The sequence below is a fragment of the Thermobia domestica genome, chromosome 6, assembly GCF_964235325.1.
Source record: "Thermobia domestica chromosome 6, izTheDome1.hap1.1, whole genome shotgun sequence".
Classification (NCBI taxonomy): domain Eukaryota; kingdom Metazoa; phylum Arthropoda; class Insecta; order Zygentoma; family Lepismatidae; genus Thermobia; species Thermobia domestica.
The window spans coordinates 211334235-211358411 of record NC_137459.1 but is presented as its reverse complement, the minus strand read 5'-3'; the positions used below and the strand labels follow the sequence as shown (position 1 = coordinate 211358411).

Here is a 24177-nt window from a genome sequence, read left to right as displayed (position 1 = left end):
AAAAATAATGCACGAGAATAAACATATTCACAAGGTCTTTAGTTGTAAATGTTTGTAATACGATGGCTTACTGTTTGTGCTATATTGTATGATGTTCTACCATGACATATGGTCCACCAAACTGTATGCTCTTGCTGCCTCCACATTCACACACTCTTCCCCAAACAATAGAAAAGCGTTAAGCAACTTGAACACTGTTGCCAGCTAAAGGCACACACACTGTTAAATACACAAATAATCCCAAACATACTCCCCCCTGTTGGTCAGCTAAGGTCTGACCAAATAAAACAAAATTATACATATAAAAAACGAAACAAACACAAAACTTGAAGAAATGTACTTATTTTTTATTACTCAAATCTCAATTCTAATCCTTGTTATATGGTAATGCAACTAGTTTGTTGATGGAACGTTTATATGTTCCAGTTGTAGTACGAACCATCACTACACGAACTAAGAAATCCTTTCCTGGGAACACTTTTTCAATGATGCCCAATTTCCACTGCAATGCAGGAACGTTGTCTTCAATCAGCAAAACTACATCTCCGACATTGAGATTGTGTTGCGGTGAAGTTGTCTTAGAGCGTTGTTGAAGACCATGTAAATAATCTCGGGACCATCTCTTCCAAATGTGTTGTTTTAGTTGTTGTATCTTCTGCCAACGAGATAAGCGGTTGTGTGGTAGATCGGTGAGGTTAGGCTCTGGTAAAGCTGTAAGTGCTTCTCCAATTAAAAAATGTCCAGGAGTGAGAACACTGATGTCGTTAGGCTCACTTGATAGCACTGTAAGTGGTCGAGAGTTGAGGCAGGCCTCAATCTGTGTGAGTAATGTTGCAAACTCTTCATATGTTAACACTGCACCCTTTGTAATACGAACTAGATGGTATTTCATTGATTTTATACCGGCTTCCCATAGTCCTCCAAAATGCGGCGAATTTGGTGGTATGAAGTGCCACTGAATTCCTTCGGTCGATGTAAAATCATGAACTTGAGAACTAAAAGGATCTGATGAAAACAGCTGATACAATTCTTTCAATTCGTTGTTGGCTCCAACGAAATTTGTGCCATTGTCGCTGTATATATTGAGACATCTTCCTCGTCTGGCTATGAATCTGCGTAAAGCTGCTATGAATGACTGCGCACTAGGATCTGTTACCAATTCCAGATGTATTGCCTTGGTGGATAAACAAACAAATAATGCAACATATGCCTTACGTACAGATCTATTTCTAACTGCTCCTGATTTTATATAAAACGCTCCAGCGTAGTCCACGCCTACGTTTAGGAATGGTCTGGCTTGCTGCACACGAGCTGCTGGCAACTGTTCCATAAGTTGTTTTGAACCACTGGCCTTTAACTTGAAACACGTGAAGCAATGATGGATCACTTGTTTTACTACCTGTTTGCACCTGATGATCCAATATTTCTGGCGTAGTGATGATATTAATAATTGGGGTCCAGCATGAAGTAATCTTAAGTGTTCTGCTTCAACTATAAGTTTTGTTAAGTGTTGATTTGAAGGCAGAACTATTTGATGTTTGGCGTCAAACGGAAGCTGACTATTCTCCAATCTTCCTCCAACTCGGATCATGCCTTCACTATCTAAAAATGGATGTAAATTGTTCAATTTACTTCTTGACGAAACAATGTTTCCATTACGAAGATACTGTAATTCGCTGTGAAATCCAATTTCTTGTGTCCATTTGATGCAAACATGGAGCGCTGTGTGGAGTTCTTGTACTAAAAGACCTTCTATTAGTTTGTTTTGCTTGTGTCTGATGTTATGAACAAAACGTCTACAATATGCTATTGTCCTAACTAACCTTTACAATTTTGAGAATCTTGTTATGGTTTCATTGCACCAATTGTCTAAAGTGACTGTCAATGTTATGGTTCCCTTACTCTCTGGAACTTGATCTGGTTGCAGTGAATCCTTACTTGTGACTGACCAATTAGATTCTAAACTAGAAAGCCATTGTGGACCGTGCCACCATAATGAATTGTCCTTTATGGAAACTGCATCTATTCCTCTTGAAATCAAATCTCCAGGGTTGTCTGAAGAAGTTACATATTTCCAACAGCTAATGTCAGTTAAGTCTTGAATTTGAGCTACTCTGTTGGCCACGAAAGGTTTCCATTTGTTGCACGGAGAAGCTAGCCATGCCAACACGATTTGGGAGTCGGTCCATAAATGGACGCTACTTATGTTCAATTTTAAAATTGGTAAAATCTTGTGAACTAATTTTGCCAAAACAACTGCTGCGCATAACTCCAGACGTGGGAGAGTGATTTTCTTGACTGGAGCCACACGTGATTTAGCACATAATAACTTGACTGATATTTCTCCCTGTTGATTGATCGATCGCATATAAATACAAGCTCCATATGCTCTTTGAGAAGCATCTGAAAAACCATGGATCTGAATCTCCGCTATGTTTCCTTCAACGAGTACATATCTGTCGAATTTAATCTGATTGATTAATGGAAGTTGCTTGTACAATTGAGTCCATTTCTTTGCTAATTCCATTGGTATATTGTCGTCCCATTGAACCTTTTGCCGCCACAATTCTTGCAAAAATATTTTGTATGAAATGACAACTGGTGAAATTATTCCTAATGGATCGAATATAGTGGCAATGATGGAAGCAATCTGGCGTTTAGTAATGCACTCTTGAACCTTCATTGGTGACGTCTTGCTTTCAACGAGAAATATATCCTTGTCTGGATGCCATGACAATCCTAATGCCTTGACGCCTTGGCCCTCAAGGAACTGGATTGGACGCTGCACTTCTCGAAGCTCTGGCGAGATGGATTCCAATAACCTTGGATCATTCGAACTCCATTTCCTAAGTATAAAACCTCCCTTTCCCAGTAACTCTATCAATTGCTTCTGGACCTCTAGAGCTTGCTGTACGTTGCTCATGCCACTACAAACATCGTCAATATAGAAATCTCGACGTAATATTTCTGCTGCTACAGGGTAATTATGCTCTTCTTCGTCTGCTAATTGCTGTAGGCATCTTGTGGCCACAAACGAAGCACATACCGTACCATACGTTAGTGTTTTCAACTCAAAAACTTGAATCGGATCATTTCTAGATCTTCTCCACAATATACGTTGTAATGGCGTGTCTTCTGGATGAACATTTACCATGCGATACATCTTAGCGATATCTGCAGTGAATACCACCGAATGAGTTCTAAAGCGCAAAATGATATAAAACAAATCTTGCTGTATTGTAGGACCAACTAAGAGAATGTCGTTGAGGCTTTTTCCGCTGTCAGATTTTGCTGAAGCATCAAACACTACACAGAGCTTTGTTGTAGAGCTTGTGGGCTTAAAAACTGCATGATGTGGCAAATAGTATGCAACGCTGACGTCCTCCTTTTTACTCTCATCTATCCTTACCATGTGACCAAGATCTTCATATTCTTGCATGAATTCCGTATATTTAGCTTCAAAGTCCGGGTGTTGATCGAATCTTCTTTCCAATTGCTTTAATCTAACCAATGCCTGCTGATAAGAATCGCCTAAAACTGTACGGTCTTCAAGCAAAGGCAATCGTACAATGAAACGCCCTGTATGATCTCTTGTTGTATTCTGAACGAAATGTCGCTCACATGCAAGCTCTTCGCTTGATCTAGGTGTAACAGTAGTTTCTTCTAGTTCCCAGAATTTTTGAAGTTGTTGCTGTAGATCTATGTTTGTCTTCACAAAACATGTTGTTAATGGAATATGGGGGTCACGTTCTTGAGGAATGCGTCCTGCCACGATCCATCCCAATTCTGTCTCCTGAAGCACTGGAAAATCACCTGGCCGCGTTTTGTGTCCTGACTTCATAATTATGTAGAATACTCCCGCACCTAAAATAATATCTGTGTCTCCAGGCGTATTAAAAGTGGGATCTGCTAGAACAATGTCCTTGGGAATGTTCCAATCGTCATAATTAATTCTTTCTTCCGGTAGTTTACTTGTAATGTGAGGGAGAACTGAACAACTTATATTCAATGAAAATGTGTTAACACATGAATGGACACAAATGTCTACAGAGTACTTTGTATTAGAAATTGCTTGATTTATACCTTGAATTGGAGTATACTCTCTATACCGTTTGATGTTCAATTGTTGCACCAAATTCTCTGTTATGAAATTGGTCTGACTAGCACTGTCTAGAAGCGCGCGACAAGGAACCAAATTTCCCTTGTTATCCCTTACTTTTACTATTGCAGTAGATAACAACACTCTTGCGTTAGGCCTAGCCTTTAATGCACAATATGACACTTGCCCTATTTTTTCACTGGAATCTGAGTTGTTACTACGCTCTTGAATCACGGCACTGCTTACACTTGGAAACCGCACTGATTTGTCTTTTGTTACGTTTACATGCAATAATGTATTGTGCTTTTTGGAACACCTTTTACAACCTCTCGATTTACAATTCTTAAAAAAAAATGATTACTTTTCAAACAATTCATGCATAATTTATTTTTACGAATGCAGTCTAATTTTTGGCTGTGTGACGCATTCACAAAAGACGAACAAGAATATAAGGGATGCTGGCTATTACAAAATTCACATGCATTTGAAAATGTTGATAAATAAATCTTTGATGACTGAATACTTTTTGCTTGCTTATTTTGGACGCTACTACCCTGCTTCACACCATCAATACTAGTTCTCATGTTCTCAAGCACCTGACAACGTTTCTCGAGAAACGAAAAGAATTCTGATAAAGCAGGAAAATTAGAATTCGTATTTTGAAGCTCCCATGACTTTCTAGTAGTTGCGTCTAATTTTGATACAAAGTGTTAGGTCAAAATTACGTCTGTGGGGTTTACGTTTGGCTCAAGTGCTTGTAGCGCATTTATATTGCTAGTAGCTGTATTTATAAAGGCGCGAAGTTCACTTACATTTTCTTTATACACTGGCTTGATTTGTAGTATTTCGTGAATGTAAGAAGAAGCAATTAGCTTTTTATTTGAATACCTGTCAACGAGTAATTGCCATGCTACTGAATAATTTGTTTCGGTAATTGGTAAATTTTCAATTAGGTTTAACGCTTCGTCCTTAAGAGAAGTTCGGAGGTACTGAAACTTCTGTACTGTGGAAATGTCTTTATTCTCGTGAATAAGAGATATAAAAGTGTCCTTATATGATAACCAATGTTTACAGTTCCCGTCAAATGCAGGCAACTGTATGACCGGCAATTTAACTTGTGCGCTACTGCTAGTGCTATTATTAACAGCTGATTCTTTATTTCCATGCTTTAAAACAAGTGCTTGCATTTGAGCCTCTAAAGAAAAATACACATTTTCAATTTCTGCACGAGCGTTAACTGCTTCCGCTTCGGGTTCGATTTGATCAATTTCAATAGTATCTTGCACCTCCTGCAACTTTGACCAAACGTTATTTAGATGTTTTAAGCGTGCACGTATTTCTTCTATATTGCCTTCATTTGGATCAAAGGCCTGAACAAAAGTGTTTATTCTGGTTAACTGGCCTCTGTATGCAGATCTTTGCCTTAAAAGACGCTGGTGTGATTCACTCATGATTAAATGCTACGCAGAAATATGAAGAATAAAAAACTACTGACCTGATGATGATGTTTTTCTTTTTGTTTTCTTTTTTTACCTATGAAATATACCCCAGAAGCCTGGTCCTGGTACAACAGCTGTCCGCCTACACAAAAAACGTGATTATTGTCCAACGTACGTGATAGCACCACATATAGGCCGACACAAACACATTTCTCTTCACAATAGCACAGTACATTTCTCAGAAATCTTTGCACTCATGTGGCCCGGATAGGACCAAATGTACAATATGAATGTATATATTTGTAACTTCACTCAAGTACAATGACAATGCTAAAAACGATGTTCATACTAGTGGACTGTAAGGCTTGATTCGTACACCACATGAATGCAACCCAATATAAATTCATTGTATTTAATGATTACACCTTCAGTTTGCACAGAAAAATAATGCACGAGAATAAACATATTCACAAGGTCTTTAGTTGTAAATGTTTGTAATACGATGGCTTACTGTTTGTGCTATATTGTATGATGTTCTACCATGATATATGGTCCACCAAACTGTATGCTCTTGCTGCCTCCACATTCACACACTCTTCCCCAAACAATGGAAAAGCGTTAAGCAACTTGAACACTGTTGCCAGCTAAAGGCACACACACTGTTAAATACACAAATAATCCCAAACACAATAGTTTCGATAACATCTGTGTGGTCCTTCGGTAGGCTACACATCCCGTAAGAAGCTAAATCCTAATTTGTAAAATTGCTGGAGGAAAGAATCATTTGGGCAGCACCCGTGGCCAAATCAAAAGACTTGTAGCCGGCTTGTATAGATAATTGAATGCTGCATCTTGAATGCACATTTCCATTTACTGAATGCCCATTTGTGAAAGAGAGAGATAGAGTCTGTATTTTGCTCACGGTCCACTTTTGCCTTATTGTTTTATTTATCTCAGAAATTCCAACCTCAACTTTCCATCTGTAATGGCCATTGAATTAGCGACAGACAAATTTCGTTTGAGACATCAGTTAAAAAAAAAAAAAAACTGGTCGGTTCAGAGCCTTTATGGTTTATATTACTGTGCGAAAAAAGGAATGAACAAATGGAAGCTCGAGGACGTACCAGCGACGGAAAGATCCCTAAATATTATTATCTGGCTTCAAGAAGGAACAAAGATTTGAAGCTCTTTCTCCTGAAAGAAAAAAAGAAAACAAAAACAAAAAACTCTGATTTTCAATAAACCTATACATTTATTATTTGGTATTTTTTTGTTTCTTGTCAACCTATTTTTAGTACAGAAAAGGAAATATCCCGCTACCATTAAAAGGTACCAGTATGCCGTACCGTTGCGTACCGACAGAAATATGACTTATATATATATATATATATATATATATATATATATATATATATATATATATATATATATATATATATATATATATATATTCTCCCTTTCGGCAAGTTGCGGGGCCGAATTTGGATTTAAACGGGCGGAAGTGTCACTGTTCATCTTAGCAACCCTGAAAACTATCGATTCGACACTAATATCGGTCATTTTCAATATTTTTATATATCTTTTCCCTCATCCAAATTTTGGGGCTGAATTTTAATTTAAATGGTATCGGAAGTGTCATTGTTCATTTCAACGACCTCGAAAATTGGGAATTCGACACTAATATGTCATTTTCCCCTTTTCCCTTCCCTCAAGTCGCACCTTCAAACTGAAATGATAAATCCATCCCGATCTTCATCTATGTTGGAAACTTTATCCAGGTCGGTCTGATGATTCAAGAGTTATTAAATTAGAAACATAGTCACTTTCATTTTGATTGTAATAGATAATCTGTCGCACTAGAAAACATGCATTTGTTTACATACAGGATTTTGTACGTAAAGTTAATATAAGTGTCTATATATAAATATTAAATAATAGTAATTATATGTTTTAGTGCATGAGTATTAGTGAAATTTGCCTACTACTCTTTCTCTTAAGAAGCAATTTGGTTAAAATTTACCAAATTTTGAACTTATATTTTTCACGCGTTTGAAAAAAAGGATATCATTACTAGTAAAGTTAACCTAATACAAACATTTTTTAAATATTTTTTCAATGTTTCATTTTTTTTCGGAAAAGAAATCGAAAAAAAAAACTTTTTTAACCAACAGGTTCGGAATTTCCGGAAATTATACGTACAACACTAGTTCAGACTCACTTGTACTTAGCCCAGCATTAAACTCTAATCTTAGTTCCGACGTAGTTCGCTGCCTGTCCTGTTTTACCAGTCTGCTCAGCCTACAACGTCCGACATATGTTATGAGGAGGGAGGCGCCCAATCCCTCAACGTTTGGACTTCGTTTTCCCTTGGTTTCGCCACTTGTTGAAGACACTCACCACAGTACTACTAGAACACGACAAGTCCTGCAGTTTTCGAAATTCTCATGTCGAATGTTTCTAAGTGAGTATTTTCTTCAAAAGTAGTAAAAATTATAGATAGATTTTCGAGGCATTCGAGTCGAGTCGAGATTTTTACGAGGTGTCTCGACTCGACTCGTGTATCGACTCGAAAATTCGAGTCGAGAAATAGGTTTGTCTCGACTCGTCTCGAATTTTACAAAGTCTGTCTCGATTCGAAACTCAACTGGAATTCGAGTCGAAATTCGAGGCATGTCTCGCTCGTGCGCATCCCTACCTAAGACAATCAAACTTGTGTCACCGCGCGACAATCGCCACCAAATTTCTAAATTAAGAAAGATAAATTTCACACCATGATTCCGACCTGAAAACCTCCAGGTTACTGGCGAGCGCATTGGCCACAGATCCACGATCTCTGTGCGCTTACTGTTTTGCCTTTAGTGTGTATAAGTTAGATTTCTTTGCCTCCACTTACAAGTCTCTAAGTTAGTATTTTTCTTTGTTTCAAAATTTAATTCGTATTTCTTTTACGATGATGTAAGTCAATAATCTTTGGCGTAGTTTATATTCATAACGTGAACTGTTCTTAAAGATTTCGCTCGATTTTTTTTCTTCTCCACACCAAACTACAGATATGATAAATTTAATTATCATACTGTGCATTTAAAGCAGTCACCATTAACTGGTAGAGCGATTTTGTCCGCCACGATTCATGAATTTTCTAACAAAATACGTCAGGAAATGAGTTAAATGAAGGCTGCAAGAGTTGATATCAAAGTTGAGTTTTGTGAGCTAATGACAACCATGTAATAATGTCTCGTATTTGGAAATAATTTCATCTACTTTTAAATCACTAACTGCTATTAGATTTGGTTCTTGCTTGAAGATCTGGAATGCACAAACTCAGTGTAGCTAAAAGAAAAACGAAACAAGAACGGACGAAACTAAAATCTAGGACCACCAACAGAAGAATCCGGTTCACTAACCTCTAATCTAACAAGCCATCAACTTTTATAAGCTATAAATTTGCATCTAAATGATACCATTGTATGTTTGTGCAATCAATGTTTTGCTCTTTTTCTCTTCAAATACGTAACATTTACGACGATTCGTTTCGTTTTCCATTAGAGCTTCCAAAGAGATTATTTGTGTTTGTGTATAGGATCTTTTGTCTCCTTTAGCCGACAGTTCTAGCAAATACAAATCAATTCACACAGCAGTAAAAAAGGAAAATGCTCGTACTACTTTAGAAAATATTCCTAAAACGTGGAAACTGCTACATGCACCCTGAACAGTGGCGTAACTAACGGGAGTGCGGTGAGGGAGGCCCCAGAAAAAGGGGCCTATTTAAGCATCGTAATTCCACTTTGCAGGTGTTTATATAACTTCACACTTTTTACTCAAAGTCCAAAATGCAACTACTTTAGCCTTAGATGAAGAAGTTGTGAAGGAGCTGTGAAGTCTACCGAAAAGTTTTATCGCATCCTTGCAGTAACAACTTTAAGTTTTCGAACAATAATGACGAGCAATATTGATTGAAATAACTAAAAATTTGATCTTATATAACTATCATTGATAGTAGTATCCGTATTTGTTTAAACATCTATTCTTTTGTAACTTCATATATGGTACATGGGGTCCTTGCTTCTACTCCAGCTCGCGCCGAATGAACTTTATTGTGAACAAACAACTTCTACATGAGTTTTCTCGGGTTTCTCACGTTTCCTCCCACTTTCTCAGTTCCACAATTTCATTCATTTCTCACCATCACTGGCTCCTTTAGCGTAGTCGGCATAAACGTGGGACGTAAAACTTAAATATTTCATTTCATTTTTCTTTTACAGTAGTATCTCACTTTTCCTGTGACGAGAGCAACATCTAAACGAGTATTCAGTGAATTAAACCACTAAAACCTATATTCATATCACAATAGTGTAGATGAAGTGTAGCCCTTTGGTAATCTTCAGCATTGAAAGCCAAAAAAGAAAAAGAAAGTACATTCATATTTAAAAGGTAGTTAACGAATTCCTCGCCCAAAAAGATCATCCGTTCAGTTGATTTTCAGATAGTAATTTGGTTGGAATATTGTGGGGTCGAGACACTGAAACTATACCTACCTGGAAGTGAAGGTGACATGTAAAAGTTGTCAAATATACACGATATTAGTGTCGAATTCATGTGCAGAGATGAAAAGTGACACTGTGGGTGCTGCGTAAGTAAAAATTAAGCCTTGGTTTGCATGGAGTTGACAATGGGAGGGTGACAGGAAAAAGGATCGAAAATATCCTATATTTGTGTCGAGTGGATAGGTTTCGGGATCACTGCCATAAAAGGTGATATTTCAGATGTGGATATGTCCAAGGTTGGCGCTATTGGCATGGGGTCATAAGGAGAACCAGTGAAGACTTCAGGACAGTTCTTTACGGTGCTTTTCAATACACTGAGACTGGAAAGTGATAATGCAAAAATACTGATATCACATTCGGAATTATTGGAGAAATGACTTCTGGGAAAGTGTCGTTTCTCCAGGGAGGCATTACTATCTAATCATTCCCTAAAATCGTCATTGCTTTGCAGGGGCGTAGTAAGGAATTTATTTCAGCGATCGAAAGTTTGACAGGAATTTATTTCAGCGATTGAGGGGATGTTTTACTAAAATGTCCCTCATCATCTTTAAAATTAGATATAATTTACAGAAACGTAATGGTTTCGTGGAGGTAGGAGCTCTGGATTGCTAAAAATGCATCCTGTGTATGTCCCTGCTGCTCTGAATTCTAATAACCCCTCTTCAAATGTAAGACATAAAATGTACATAATGAACGTATGACATAGAATACAATATAAATAGAAAATACGTTATTATAACCAAGGAATATAAAATAATTAGAAAATAAAAGTTGAAGGACAAGTTTTTTTAAACAATCAAACTTGAAAGTAAAACATACTTTTAAAACAATTTTGCATTTATGCAGGCTACAAACAAGTGAGAAGTGCCAACTGGTAGCCACTTTTCATCTCTTCGAATCAGAAAACTATGAATTTGACACCAATATTTTTCGAATTCTTTTAGCTGTTTGCTTGTAACCCCATTCCCTCCCTGGAATGTTTTCAGTGTCTTACCACCAAAGTGAATTGTTCCGATGTTAATTTAGAAGTATAGTAAATTCGTTTCAAATTCCTCCAGGAGTCAATGTTGCATCATACGGTCCACTGTACGTTTTCTTCTGAGGCAAACTTTTTAAATACATATACATACATTACAGTAAGAACTAAATTTTCTATTAACGCCTGACTGTCGTCGTTGTGGAAACATTCACGATGATATGCCATAGGGAAAAAAGAAAAATTAAGGTTGTAAGATTTAATATCAAGTTTGAAACATCGCAAGTTAAAGAAACGCATGTAATACCAAATATTATATTTGAAAATAATTTCGAATTAAACTAGCTATGACTACATTACTTCAAAATTGAAATTGTGGAATGCACAGTATGAGCGTAGCTCAAAGAAAATAATAAGAATGGCCTTCATCAAAGCTCGGACCATCAACGTAGTAGTAACTAACATTAACCATTTATCTAACAGGCAATTATGCATGCGGTTTGGCACTACTTTATCATATGGTTCTATCAAAAGTAACTTAATTAACACAATAGTAAAAAAAAATTGCACTACTTTAGAAAATGTCGTGAACAAGGGAGAGTTCATTTTGCACATTGTAACTAAGTTACATGAGGTTTACGTCCTAACTTAACGGCAGGTCCACCAAGTCAAATTTGGAATATCCCATTAAGTTACCTTTCAACGTAGCTAAAGGAAACGTATGTGAACGTGTACATGGAGTTCTCCGTAGCAGAATGGATAAAGTCATGGTTTAATATCTACAAGGTTCGTGGTCCAATCAAATAAAATGGTACAATTCTTAAAGATTCCAACGTGTTCCATATTTAGAAGTAATCCAAGTTTCGAAGTGTTCCAAGTTTCATAGTGTTCTACCGGTAGATTTGGATGCACAATTCAAAACCAATGTAAACTAACTTCTAAGCATGGTCAGTGCTGAAAATTCATCATCTATCTACAAGGTGTTCCTATCTACAATCCAATATTCAAGAAAAGGAATCCACATAGATGTTACGTGCGGACAGACGGACTAATAGGTTCTTCATCAATGAGAAAATATATGGGGAGTAATCGCTGATATATGTCCCAATATTTTTGTCAAGAAACAGAAAATACGACACGGTCCACGTCATCTAGATGTTCCTCTTAAAATATTCTTGTTGTAGCCAAAGCAATTTTGGCAGCTTATAACTTCGGAAATTTGAACGATCTAGTAGAAACAATAGGTAGTACAATTGTAGAAAATCATTCTCCAACATCACTTTAAACTAATTTTTATAGTCTCTCGTTAAATCTTTTTGTCTGAATTCCGTGGTCCACATGCCATAATTACATAATTAGCTGGCAAACGATAACCGTTGGCAATTTTTGCTTCTCCTGGCTTCAATGATGATATGGTCAAACATTCTCCTAAAAATTCAGATCCAGCTGCTACTTGAATAGCTTTATCTGCGACACCTAAACGAGTTAAGGTTACAATCGTCGGATTCACTAAGGCATCTCCTTTTATGTTCACTATGTTACCTTTATAAATACCAATCTTCTGATTGATGGCAGTGTTGCAAGCAAATTTTTGGTTTTCTTCTGTGGAATTCTTTTCTATAGTTGCCCACCATGGTAAATTTTCGGCAATAACAACATCCTTATATGAAGAGAAGTGATGAAAACTTCTTGTTCTAAACATTGTCTCCTGGGGTTAAAAATCTCTTCAGTTGGTGGACCTTGAGGGCCTTCGCGTCTGGTCTTCTTTCTCGTCGTATGGTCTTCCGTGCCGACGTTGATAGGCATCTCTTGGCCACAGTCTTCAAGGTGGTCTTCCTCTTCCGTGTTTTCCTTCTCATAAACCTTCTTCAATCTCTGGACTGCTATGCTATGTATCTTATAAGATCCTCGGGCGGCCTTATACTTAACAAAATACGAATTTGGATTTGGCGTGACCTTTCTTCCTTGTAGCATAAAATAACCAAACTTTTTATCCTTCTATAAAAGCAGCTTTTGTGTGTTTCTTTTCAAAAAAATGTCGCAGTTTTATGACGTTTGTAAAGATTTTCTTGCCTTTTGTCCCTAATCTCTTGTAATTGCTGTAAACGAGCGGCCTTATCTTCGTATTAACACGGAGTATTTAAGATTGCCTGAAGAAGTAACTTAGGTTTAAAGCCAAAAAGACATTCAAATGGTGAAATTTGAGAAGATAAATTCTTGGTGACGTTAAGCGGAAAATCTATGGGTTGTAATAAGTCAATCCATTTTCCAAAATCTTTATCACATAAAGCTGATTTTAACCGTTGTTCTGTTTCGAATAGTAATTTTACAAACACCATTACTATAATACCCATGTACATTTATAAAACGCATCTTAGCACCAATCATAGCACACAATTCTTTAAATAGTTCACTAGTGAACACACTGCCTTTGTCTAATACAATTTCATAGAAAATTCCAAGTTGCTGTCACGTTAGGAAGGGACTCTGCAATTATGTATCTAGTACAACTGTCTACTACTAGCACAAAACATTTATGATTTAACATATTATTGGTGGAATAATTCCCACCTACATCTATGTGGACGCGATACAAGGGCGGAACTTAGGGATAAGTAAGCAATGTACCATACAGAGTACCAACTTTCGATTTTGATACTTGACAGGTCGTACACTCACGACATTTCTGATATATATATATATTTCTTCATGTTGGGAAAATACACTGTTTTTACTAACTTGTCATAGGTTTTAGGATAACAAGAATGAGATGTTCCCAATGCAAACGTATGACAAGCATTAAAGACTTTATAACGCAAAGAAGTAGGACTGCAACTAAAAATTTCGTACCTTGAGAAGTTTTCTGTTCTCTATACAAAACACCATCTTAAATAGGCTTGACGTTCTATTTTAGGTCTTCTATCTTATTTCTGTTCCAACCAAGAAAAATATTTATAATAAACGGATCTTTACGCTGCTCTGTTGCCAGATCTGGTTAATCTAAAACTGAAAATGAATTGTGTTCTGTGTAAACAAAATTTTCGGATCTTCCTTATTCTTTTTCTGATTTCCAATTCTCTAGGGGGTTAGAAAAACGTAAACAGCATCTGCTTCTATGTTGCTGGAGCGACTGATATGTGAAATAGTAAAATTATACGACTCAGTTTCACTTAACGATCTGTAAAATTTAGTTACATTCTTAGTTTGCTTTAATTAAAGTAAACTGTGACAATCCGTTTTCAAATAAAAATGAAGCCCCAAGAGAAAATATATAAATGAACGTAAATAATACAGCAACGTTAGTAATTCAAGATGGTATGGATATAATTTTCTCTCACTAGGAGACGTTTCATGACTACAATAACTAATGGGTACTAGATTTGTGTGGTCGGGTGAATTTTGAGGTTGTTTGATTAGCCCAGAAAGCACAACTTTGCTGGCATCAAAATAGAGGTAAAGAGGATAATCAGGCTTATATCTCATTAAACAAGGAGCTGAAATGATGGCTTGCTTCACATTATTGAATGCTGTTTCTTGGGATTGTTTGCAGCGAAAAGGGGTATATTTTTTTAAAAAAAATAATGCTTCTGCCAATTGACTGAAATTAGATAAATATGAACGAACAAAAGAAGCCAATCCTAAAGAACTTTTGACCTGTTTCTTTGTTTTGGAACTTTGATAATTGCAAATGGAGTTAATTATTCGTTTCGAAATAGACATACCATCTTTACTAAGAGTGTGACATAAAACATCTAAAAATATCCCAATTTTGTTTTTTTTTCTGGGGAAAACTTAAAACAAATTTATTTTATTCTTTGAAGCAATATACGAGTTAACTGCCCCTTTCTTCAAAACTATCACTAGATCAAAAATAATCATCAACATATGCAAATATTTTATCTTGTGGAAGACCTTCTAAGGTGAGTTTCACTAATCTATTCATACCACTAGTAGATGGCTTAACACCCTGGGGCAGAAAACTAAAATGGTACGATCCGACGCCAGGAATCGAGATAGCTGTAATAGGTTTTGATTCTTCAGTGCGGGGAATATTAAAAAAATGCTCCGAAAACATCGCTAGAACATTAATATTTGCGTCCTCTGAAGTTTTTCAAAATATCCTGGATAGGAGGAACCGGAAAAGAGTCTGTAACCATTTTTTTATTGATATACCTCCCATCTTCTAGAAATCGATACTCTCCATTCTTTTTTAACAGACATTACCGGAGAATTATAAGAACTAATACTAGGCTCAATAATCTTCCTTTTCAATAAGATATCTACTTGTATTTTAATCTCATCCTGTAGGTGATATGGGACGGCAATTTTCGGGCGATTGACGGGAATATTGTCTACTAATTCAATTTTATGCTTATATCCCTTAGCGCAACCACAATCAAATTAATTCCAAGAAAAACTAGTATAAAATTCCTCTACTAAGTCATATAATTGCTGTTGTTGATGTGGCAACATTACTGGGTTATCATTTACACGGTATTTATCTAACCTTCAGCAAAAGATTTTGTATCTACTGCATGATTAGATTGACCTTATTGTTAGCGCAATTTTGTTTCTTGAAGTTGGTATCACTGATAACATTCGGAAGAAACCATATTTTTTTTTTAATAAAGTTTACTTTTAGTAGGATTAATCACAGAAATTATCCGATGAACTTCGTCCACAACTGATTTACACACAAAAATTTATGCCTGCGTATCTACTAATTCATTAGAAACAAGTGGATTGCGAGTACCTGCAAGATCATTTACTTTCTTCAACGTAACCTGAGCACTTGAATTTGGAGGTAAAACTACAGAGCGAGCGAATAAAAATTGAGGTTTATATAATTTCGCTATATGGTTAGAAATTTCATCAAAGGTACGTATGGCGGCAATTTAACTCTTGGAGGAATACCAAATTTAACAAAACTAAAAGAGTTCTTATTGTGATCAACCATTGCAAGATAGTTGTTCAAGAAATCATGGCCAATTATACTATTATACGGAAAATCTTTATACACTCGAAAGGGATGCGTAAAATACTGTCCTCCTAATTTAAATTTCACTAAAGAGATTTCATTACTTTCTTAGAATGTGCAGTGACGCCACGAATAAATATCGTACCTTTAAGTATTTTATGCTTATTACTTAAGGCTGCAGACTACTAAATATTTTTGAAAAAGTAATATTTTTTCTTTTGCCCGTTTTCCGTAAGTGGAAAGACGTAATAAAATGTAACTTACTATTCTACACCCGAAAAAAGGAATCGGAAGAATTTTCAGTGTTGCCATCCATAGAAATTACAGTGTGACCAGAATTTGAATTACTCAAAAATCTAGGTAAAGGCAGCAACTAGAAAAATGAATTCAACGGTAACTGATGACTTATCATGCTGTCTATGTTCCTTGTTTACTACTTTTTAAATAATGTTTCTATTTATTTTGTAATGACTTATTTATTTTTTTAATAATTTATGTAAGGTTTATAAAATAAATAGAAATATTAATATGCGTAACAACATTAGACCTAGTAAGCGATATTATGTGTCTATTCATATGAAGCTAATTTGCCTTATGTTAAAGTATATATTGACAAGAAGCGGCGTTTATTTCTATTGGACTGAGGCAGCACAATCAGTATAATTTCTGGCAGTAGTTTCTATTTATTTTGTAGTAACTTATTTATTTTTTAATATTTTATGTAAGGTTTATAATATAAATAGAAATATTATTTAAAATGTAGTAAACAAGGAACATAGACAGCATGATAAGTCATCAATTACCGTTGAGTTCGTTTTTCTAGTCGCTGCCTTTACCTAGATTTTTGAGTAATTCAAACTATGGTCACAATGTAATTTCTATGGATTGCAACACTAAAAATTCTTCCGATTCGTATTTTTGGGTGTAGAATAATATTATCTATTATTGTGGTAAGTTACATTTTATTACGTCTTTCCACTTACGAAAAACGGGCAAAAGAAAAATTATTAGGTTTTCAAAAATATTTAGTAGTCTGCCCCCTTAAACTGCTGCCAGAAATTATGCTGATTGTGCTGCCTGAGTCCAATAGAAATAAACGCCGCTTCTTGTCAATATACACTTTAACATGAGGCAAATTAGCTTCACATGAATAGACACATGATATCGCTTACTAGTTCTAATGTTGTTACACATATTAATGTTTGCTCTATTCCTACTATTCGACTTAACATTCTGATTTACATTGACTGTATTAACAGAAACAAAAGGCTGCGTATGAGAGGAGGCGAAGGATGAATTTCTACGCTCCAAACGCGAAAGCTCATAGGATTGTATACACACAGACTTTCCTGTGCGTGGGTGAAAATTTTTTGCTACCGCAGTCCGGTGCACGAAATCTTCAAGTTGAACTTTGATATCGTCTAACTGAGGTATCAAGGTATTTTTCCTTGAGGCTGAATGACAACTTCATTCACGTTCTGAGTATTAAAATATAAAGTATTTTCTTTTTGCCGTATAGCATTATTAAAAACAGGATATATATATATATATATATATATATATATATATATATATATATATATATATATATATATATATATATATATATATAATGTTCGTCTGTTATTGCCAAGGACTTCGATCGCTGACTATGCATGCTAACAAGAAAATTAATTCTTTCTTCTAAACCTAAGAACTTTGCTAACTCCATAACAGTCTTATATAATTTTCTTACGACTACAGAATAGAACAAAGGCAATAACTCATCCATTATCAAGTTAATTTGTGCGGTCAAGGGCATCTTCAAATTGTACTCGAGTATTAATTTCTACTTATGAAAAATGTAATATAAGACAGATTCAGAATCTAACTCTTTCCTATTTCTCATTTCTTGCTCCAAAACTTGTGAAACTATATTATCCTGATAAGCCTCTATAAATTTCTTCTTAATCTGAACATACATAAGATTATCATATTCTGCGGTTGATTGTAAAGCTAACAAAAAAGATCCATTTTCTAAACAATACGGCAGCGAATGACGTTTCTGTACATCAAGAAGGTTATAAAGAATAGAAACATCCTCAAAATTATTAAAAAATGGCATAAACGACTCGTTCAATTTCTCAGAAAATCTGGGGGGTTATACTAAACGATCTAAAGTAGATGAAATAACACAAATATTCTCCATTATAACTATTTTCTAAGTCACAATTCCTAATCGCATTAATAAATAAATATCTTACACTACTATGCATACACATTAGGGTGGGCCGAAAAAATCGAAACTTGATGAAGCGACTTCCGATAATGCGGTAAACTTGCCTCATGACCTCAAAACAACGTCTGCGAGATTTCAACGAAATCGGTTAATATCTCGAGGTTCCTCAGAGCTGCAAAAAATTTAAAAATTATTCAAAATACGTCTTTTTTTATTTTTTTATTTCATAAAAGTTATACATTAAACAACTTCCGACAGCAATTAAAATTCTCTTTTAATAGTCTTCTAATAACATTCGCTTATTGTCAACATACCTATGTACAGTAAATACAAATTTATAATTTTTGATTTTACGAAGTATACAATGTAATTGTTCAATAATTAGCATAAGCAGGCATTCATTAATTTATATTAATATAATAATTAATAAAACTAATAAGCAGGTGATTGATGACTCAGTGGTAGGGTTTTCATTTATGGTATTCTAACCCAGGACATATGGGTTTTCGATGGCCAATATTGTGTTCGAAAATTTTCCCGGTGGTACTTTTGGTTCCCTTTCTTGTATTAGTTCCATCATCACTAATTAACGAATTTAGTTTATCAAAACTCTATGGCCATATATTCATTCTGTCCGTCAGTGAAACAAACAGTCTCAAGAACTATCTGATGGATTATCATCAATTTTGACCACGATGTACAGAGTCAATAGTTAAGAATCGAGTTCCCTGATGAGTGTAATATTCAAACCGGAAGCGGTGCAAATCAACCACTTCCGGTTTTAACGTTAATCATTATATAGTAAATATGGTAATAGATAGCGAGAAGCGGTTTCCAGTAATCGACATATATAACATTCATGGATATAGAATGTTAACCAATTTGTACATCTGCTGAAAATAATGAGCTTAGGTATTTAGAGAGCACTTTCCGCTTTAGAAAATGTGTGCTTGGTAAAGAATGTAAAGAATTAGCTGAGTCAGGCACGTAGCTAGAATATGGTAATAGGAAGGGGGGTCTGTCACGAAATACTGTGTTTAATTACCTGGGGCTCAATCATTCTAAACTATTTTATTGGCAACATATATTGGTTCGTTTATCCAATATTTCTAATGGGGGGATGATATGAAATACTGTGGTTACACACCAGGGGCTCGATCAATCTAAATATTTTACTGACAACATACCCATATTGATTAGTTAGGACAATAAAATGAGGATATGTTAGTAAGTATTTTAATAAGAAGCTATGAAGAAATCTCGAGTAAAAGAATATAAAAAAAAGTATTGAAAAAGATATAGTCTTCCGATGTCATTCGAACGGTGTCGAGAATTTTGCGCCTGGGAAATTTGCGCCCTACCTCAAGAACAGGGAAAATTGCGCCTGCGATGTACCTCCACCGGGAAGTTTGAGCCCTGCAAAATAAAAGAACCTATTCCAGCTTACGTATTTGCTCGGAGGGGCTGACATTACAGCATAAACAATCCTCCCCCCATAGTTATATGCCATTTGTGATTTATTTTCATTGTGGCTATATAAGGGGAGAATAAACTTCAATATATGCCAAAATAACACAACGGATCAACGCAATCACTGCTTCTTCCAGAGATGATTTTGGGGGAACACTGGCCTCCCCAGAACTCTCAGAGTGCCCCCTCGGAGGAGACCAAAATAATACGTCTATAATATAATAATAAATAGAATGGTACCAGCAGTGACCCCCCTCCGGAATACTAAGTGTGCCCCCCGAAACATTTTTTCTGAAAGAACGACTGAACGCAATTGTGTGTTTGAAGTGTAATTCCAGCAAGTAAACACATTGTACATAGTTTTCTTGATAATATTACTGAACTTATTTGACATTCACTTTACATTTTCTGTTCTATATTTTGTGTCCTGAAAAGTCAAAGAACTCGCAAGGTTTGTGAACAGAGATATCTGGGTAGAGCCAAACAGCCTTTTGTAGATTAAATTATACTCTTTGATTATATTAATAAATAATTATATATCAGTTATTTATACTTTTATTGTAAATTGTGTAGTATAATGAAAAATTGTATTTGTATGGATTGCCCTTTAGTGAACTAAAATTGCATTTTTTTGATTTGTTCGGAATATTATAACGGATGGAGTAACTTACTGAGACGATGAGAGACAAGCCAAATTCAAGTGTGAGTGGAAGTTACTTTACATAATACAAAAATAAGTTGAATTGTATGGTGCAAACATCCCAGTGCAAATATATTGCGGGCGCATTTTTCCCTATTTTTGTGGTAGGGCGCAAATTTCCCGGGCGCAAAATTCTCTCATTCAAGGAAAGTATAATGTCCGTGAAGTTGATAAGACACTTATGTCAGACCCCAATTTCGACTTTAAACGTCGCTAGTGCTACGTTAGTGTTCGATAGTGACGCAAATCATTAGTATTCCACAGATAACGTGTGCTTTTTAAATCATGGATATAGGTCTTCTAACTGCATGCCAACACGCCCACTTCTAAGAATCATCTCAAAAATGAGGTTAACCGTTAGAGCAAGTAAGTGCTCATTAGTGCCATTAATATTAACGTTGATACCTCCATCGTACGGCCCTTGGAGTAATAATATGACTTTAACAACTGTGTACATCAGGCTCACCTTATTAAAATTAGCCAAATGAACATGATAACACCACGCTCTTTGCTAGAGTCTCAATGCGTCCCTGTACTCTCGCAAACATAATGCGCAATGTGGATGTCTCCTGACGTGCCCAAGTTAGTTACTTTTTTTGCAACTATTGTTTATCTGTCATTTTTTGCTAGTCTGCAGAGTAGTCCTTATATTAATATGCCGTTGTTCTTGATAATCATTGCGTACAATATTTACAAGCAGTTTGTTATTACTGTTAGAAGATATAAAAAAAACAACAGATAAAATCTACCACTTAACGGTTCATATTTTTATTTTACAGTACATAACCGATTAATAATAAAAATAATAATAATGATAAGACTATTCCAGCATAAAAGTTATCAATTGCATCACACTGGCAACAAGCGACGCACATTTTAACTTTATAAAAATTCATTTCTCACGATTTTCTGGAAAACTACGTATGATAGCATCTTCATTATGTCAAGTTGTTTATCTCAGTGTGATATAAAGAATGAGTCAGATAAAACTTGGCCGCTTTCTTCCCGCCATATTTTCTAGTATATAAGATGAACATTGGCAGCACTGTGCATAAGCAAGGACAGACTGCCGATCTTACTCACGAATAGATTGTCAGTTGTAAAGTGCGCGTGGTGTGGTAAAGAACGATGAGTCAGTTAGGAAAACGAAAACTAATTGTGAACAAATACCTCGAAAATCCAGGTATGTCCTTAAATAAATTAAGCAAACTAGTAAAGTACCCTCGGTCTACTGTGCAAATGTAATTAAAAAGTACACACAAGATTTAACTTTTGAAAGAAAACCTGGCTCAGGTAGAAAACCAGGGACTAGCCAACCGAAGCTGGAGAAAAAGGTTACTGCATTGCTGCGTCAGAATCCGAATTTATCGGAAAGAGCAGTTGCTGGTGTGACCAAAGCGTCCCAATCTACAGTGCACAGAATTAAAGCAAGGAGAAGTTTACGATCTTTCGAAGTGTAAAGGGTACATAACCGAGACGAAAAGCAACAACTGACGGCAAAATCCACAGCAAGAAAACTCTATGGTCAGTACCTTACTCAATATGGCTGATGCATTATGGACGACGAAACCTATTGTGTCGCTGATTTCAGTCAAATTCCCAGAAAGGAGTATTACGTGGCACTGAAGAGGGGAGATGTGCAGGATAAATTTAAACAACGGAAGGCATCCAAATACCCCAAAAAATATTTGATTTGGCAAGCTATTTGTTCATGTGGTACAAAAAAGCAAGGCGTTCATCACAACAGGGACAATTAACGGCGAAATTTATATGAAGGAATGTTTACAAAAACGTTTGTATCCATTTGTGATGTCACACAGTAACTCTGGTTTCTTTTGGCCAGATCTTGCTACCTCTCACTCCCTGAAGCAGCCACTGATTGTTATAAAGAAAGGGGTATTGTCGCAGTTCGAAGAGAGGCAAATCCACCAAATTGCCCTGAACTTAGGCCAATTGAAAAATATTGCGCCGACATTACATTGAAAGAACATTGAAAACATCAAAAGGGAAGGCGGCTGACTTGAAAATTTTTCGTCGCAAGTGGACTGCAGCTGCCAATCAAATAACAGAAGAAGATGTGCGAACTCTTATGAAGCGGATTAAAAGTAATGTACGAGTCATACTATTCACTATACGAGTACCATAACACTAGTCAACAAATTTTAACTTTTTTCTGCCACATGAGAATAAACACCTGATCTTGAAGGAACTTTGGCCGCTGAATTCGAATCTGCAATCCGTTTTTCTCTATCACGAACAGTTTTCCCGTGACAGAGGGATTTTCGGGAAATTTCCCCCAAAATTTCCCTTTTTCTTCATTTTTGTACCTCTAGCTCAGGTATCCTTAGGCATATAAACATACAAATTATATTCTAGGTTAGCTTGATATATACTTAGTAAACCCTGTAAGTTTCATCCGAGTCGCATCATTCTTCATTGAGAAATAAAGATATTTCTATAAATATATGCTATGTGTACTGTCCATTTTACCATATACAATAGGTGCAGAAAAATCACATGTAACTTCCACGGGGATTACAATATAAGCAAGGTTTATACATGATTGGATTTGTAATGAAACATACTTTACAATGATGTGTACACCATGTCCGCCATTTTTATAAGAGGGAAATTCTGGAGGGATTTTGCGGGAAATTCCCTAAAAAAGTAGATTTTTTGTCTCATGTCACTGTTCATATAGTGATACAGAAGCGGGAATTGCACCAGAATATAAATTTATATCAATTCAATAAATCAATAGCTCACTAGTAAACGTGGTTTTTGCCACATGAAAGAAAACATCTGATCATAAAGGAACTTTGGTATCTGAATTCGAAAGTGCAATCCGTTTTTCTCCATCACCCACAGTTTTTGCGCGACAAGGGGAGGGCTGAGAAATTTCCTCAAAATATACCCTTTTACCAAATTTTCGTACCGCTGGCCCTTGAAATATAAATACAAAAAATGACACCATATAAAACTTTGATTCATACTTAAGAAACCTCGCAAGTTTCAGAACAATCGCATTATTATTTCTAGAGAAATAAAAATAGCTGCATGTATGTTGTTTGTACTACTTATTTTAAGACGTGATGTTGCGTTCTTTGCACCGAAAGAAAAAAAAAATAATTTACCCATACAGGCACAAATACGAAAAATGAGAGTATACGACATGGAGTAAGAGGTCTGTGGTTTTCTACCAACTGTCATGTGATTGCATTGATACAGCTGTACAACAACACGTGTTTAGCTGATGCAATAAAGCTGCGCAAAATCGGACTTTACTGATAAATTGTCAGGTCCATTGAAAATAGATAAGGAAGTGTTGTATAACTGCATGCATATTGTAGGTTTAGTTTTAATTTGGATTTACCAGTGACAAGTGGTCGTAAGTGCGTGTGCGTGTTTGTTTTCTTTCTCCGCTATGGAGAGATCGCGGCGTGCGTGTATAAACTCACCAATCACTTTCTGTTACGTGTGTGGAAAATATACTGTGAAAAGTCAGCGCCGTGCATTAACAGAAACGTTAAAACAAGCTTATTATAGCTATTTTAGGTGTCGTGTAGGTGATCAAGAGAAAGTGTGGGCTCCCCATGTGTGCTGTGTAACATGCTATTCTACTCTTATTAAGTGAAAAACTGGCGATAAAACTCGAGTTATGCCTTTTGCGGTGCCAATGGTCTGGCGAGAACCAACCAGTCATGCTGAAGACTGTTGTTTCTGTCTAACAAATATTTGGAGTCATTCTGAACG

General features: G+C 35.9%; 2 protein-coding genes across 2 annotated transcripts; both read right to left on the bottom strand.

Annotated features, from left to right (window-relative positions):
* Positions 1-367: 367 nt before the first annotated feature.
* LOC145687438 (uncharacterized) lies at positions 368-1591 on the bottom strand. Its single transcript, XM_081760888.1, has one exon. The coding sequence runs from the start codon at positions 1589-1591 to the stop codon at positions 368-370; it is 1224 nt and encodes a 407-aa protein (XP_081617014.1).
* A 234-nt stretch (positions 1592-1825) lies between these two features.
* Positions 1826-13032, bottom strand: LOC145687437 (uncharacterized). The gene is made up of 2 exons (XM_081760886.1): positions 12690-13032; positions 1826-4368 (listed from the first exon to the last, which is right to left on the bottom strand). The coding sequence occupies exons 1-2, from the start codon at positions 13030-13032 to the stop codon at positions 1826-1828; spliced, it is 2886 nt and encodes a 961-aa protein (XP_081617012.1).
* Between the last annotated feature and the right edge of the window lie 11145 nt (positions 13033-24177).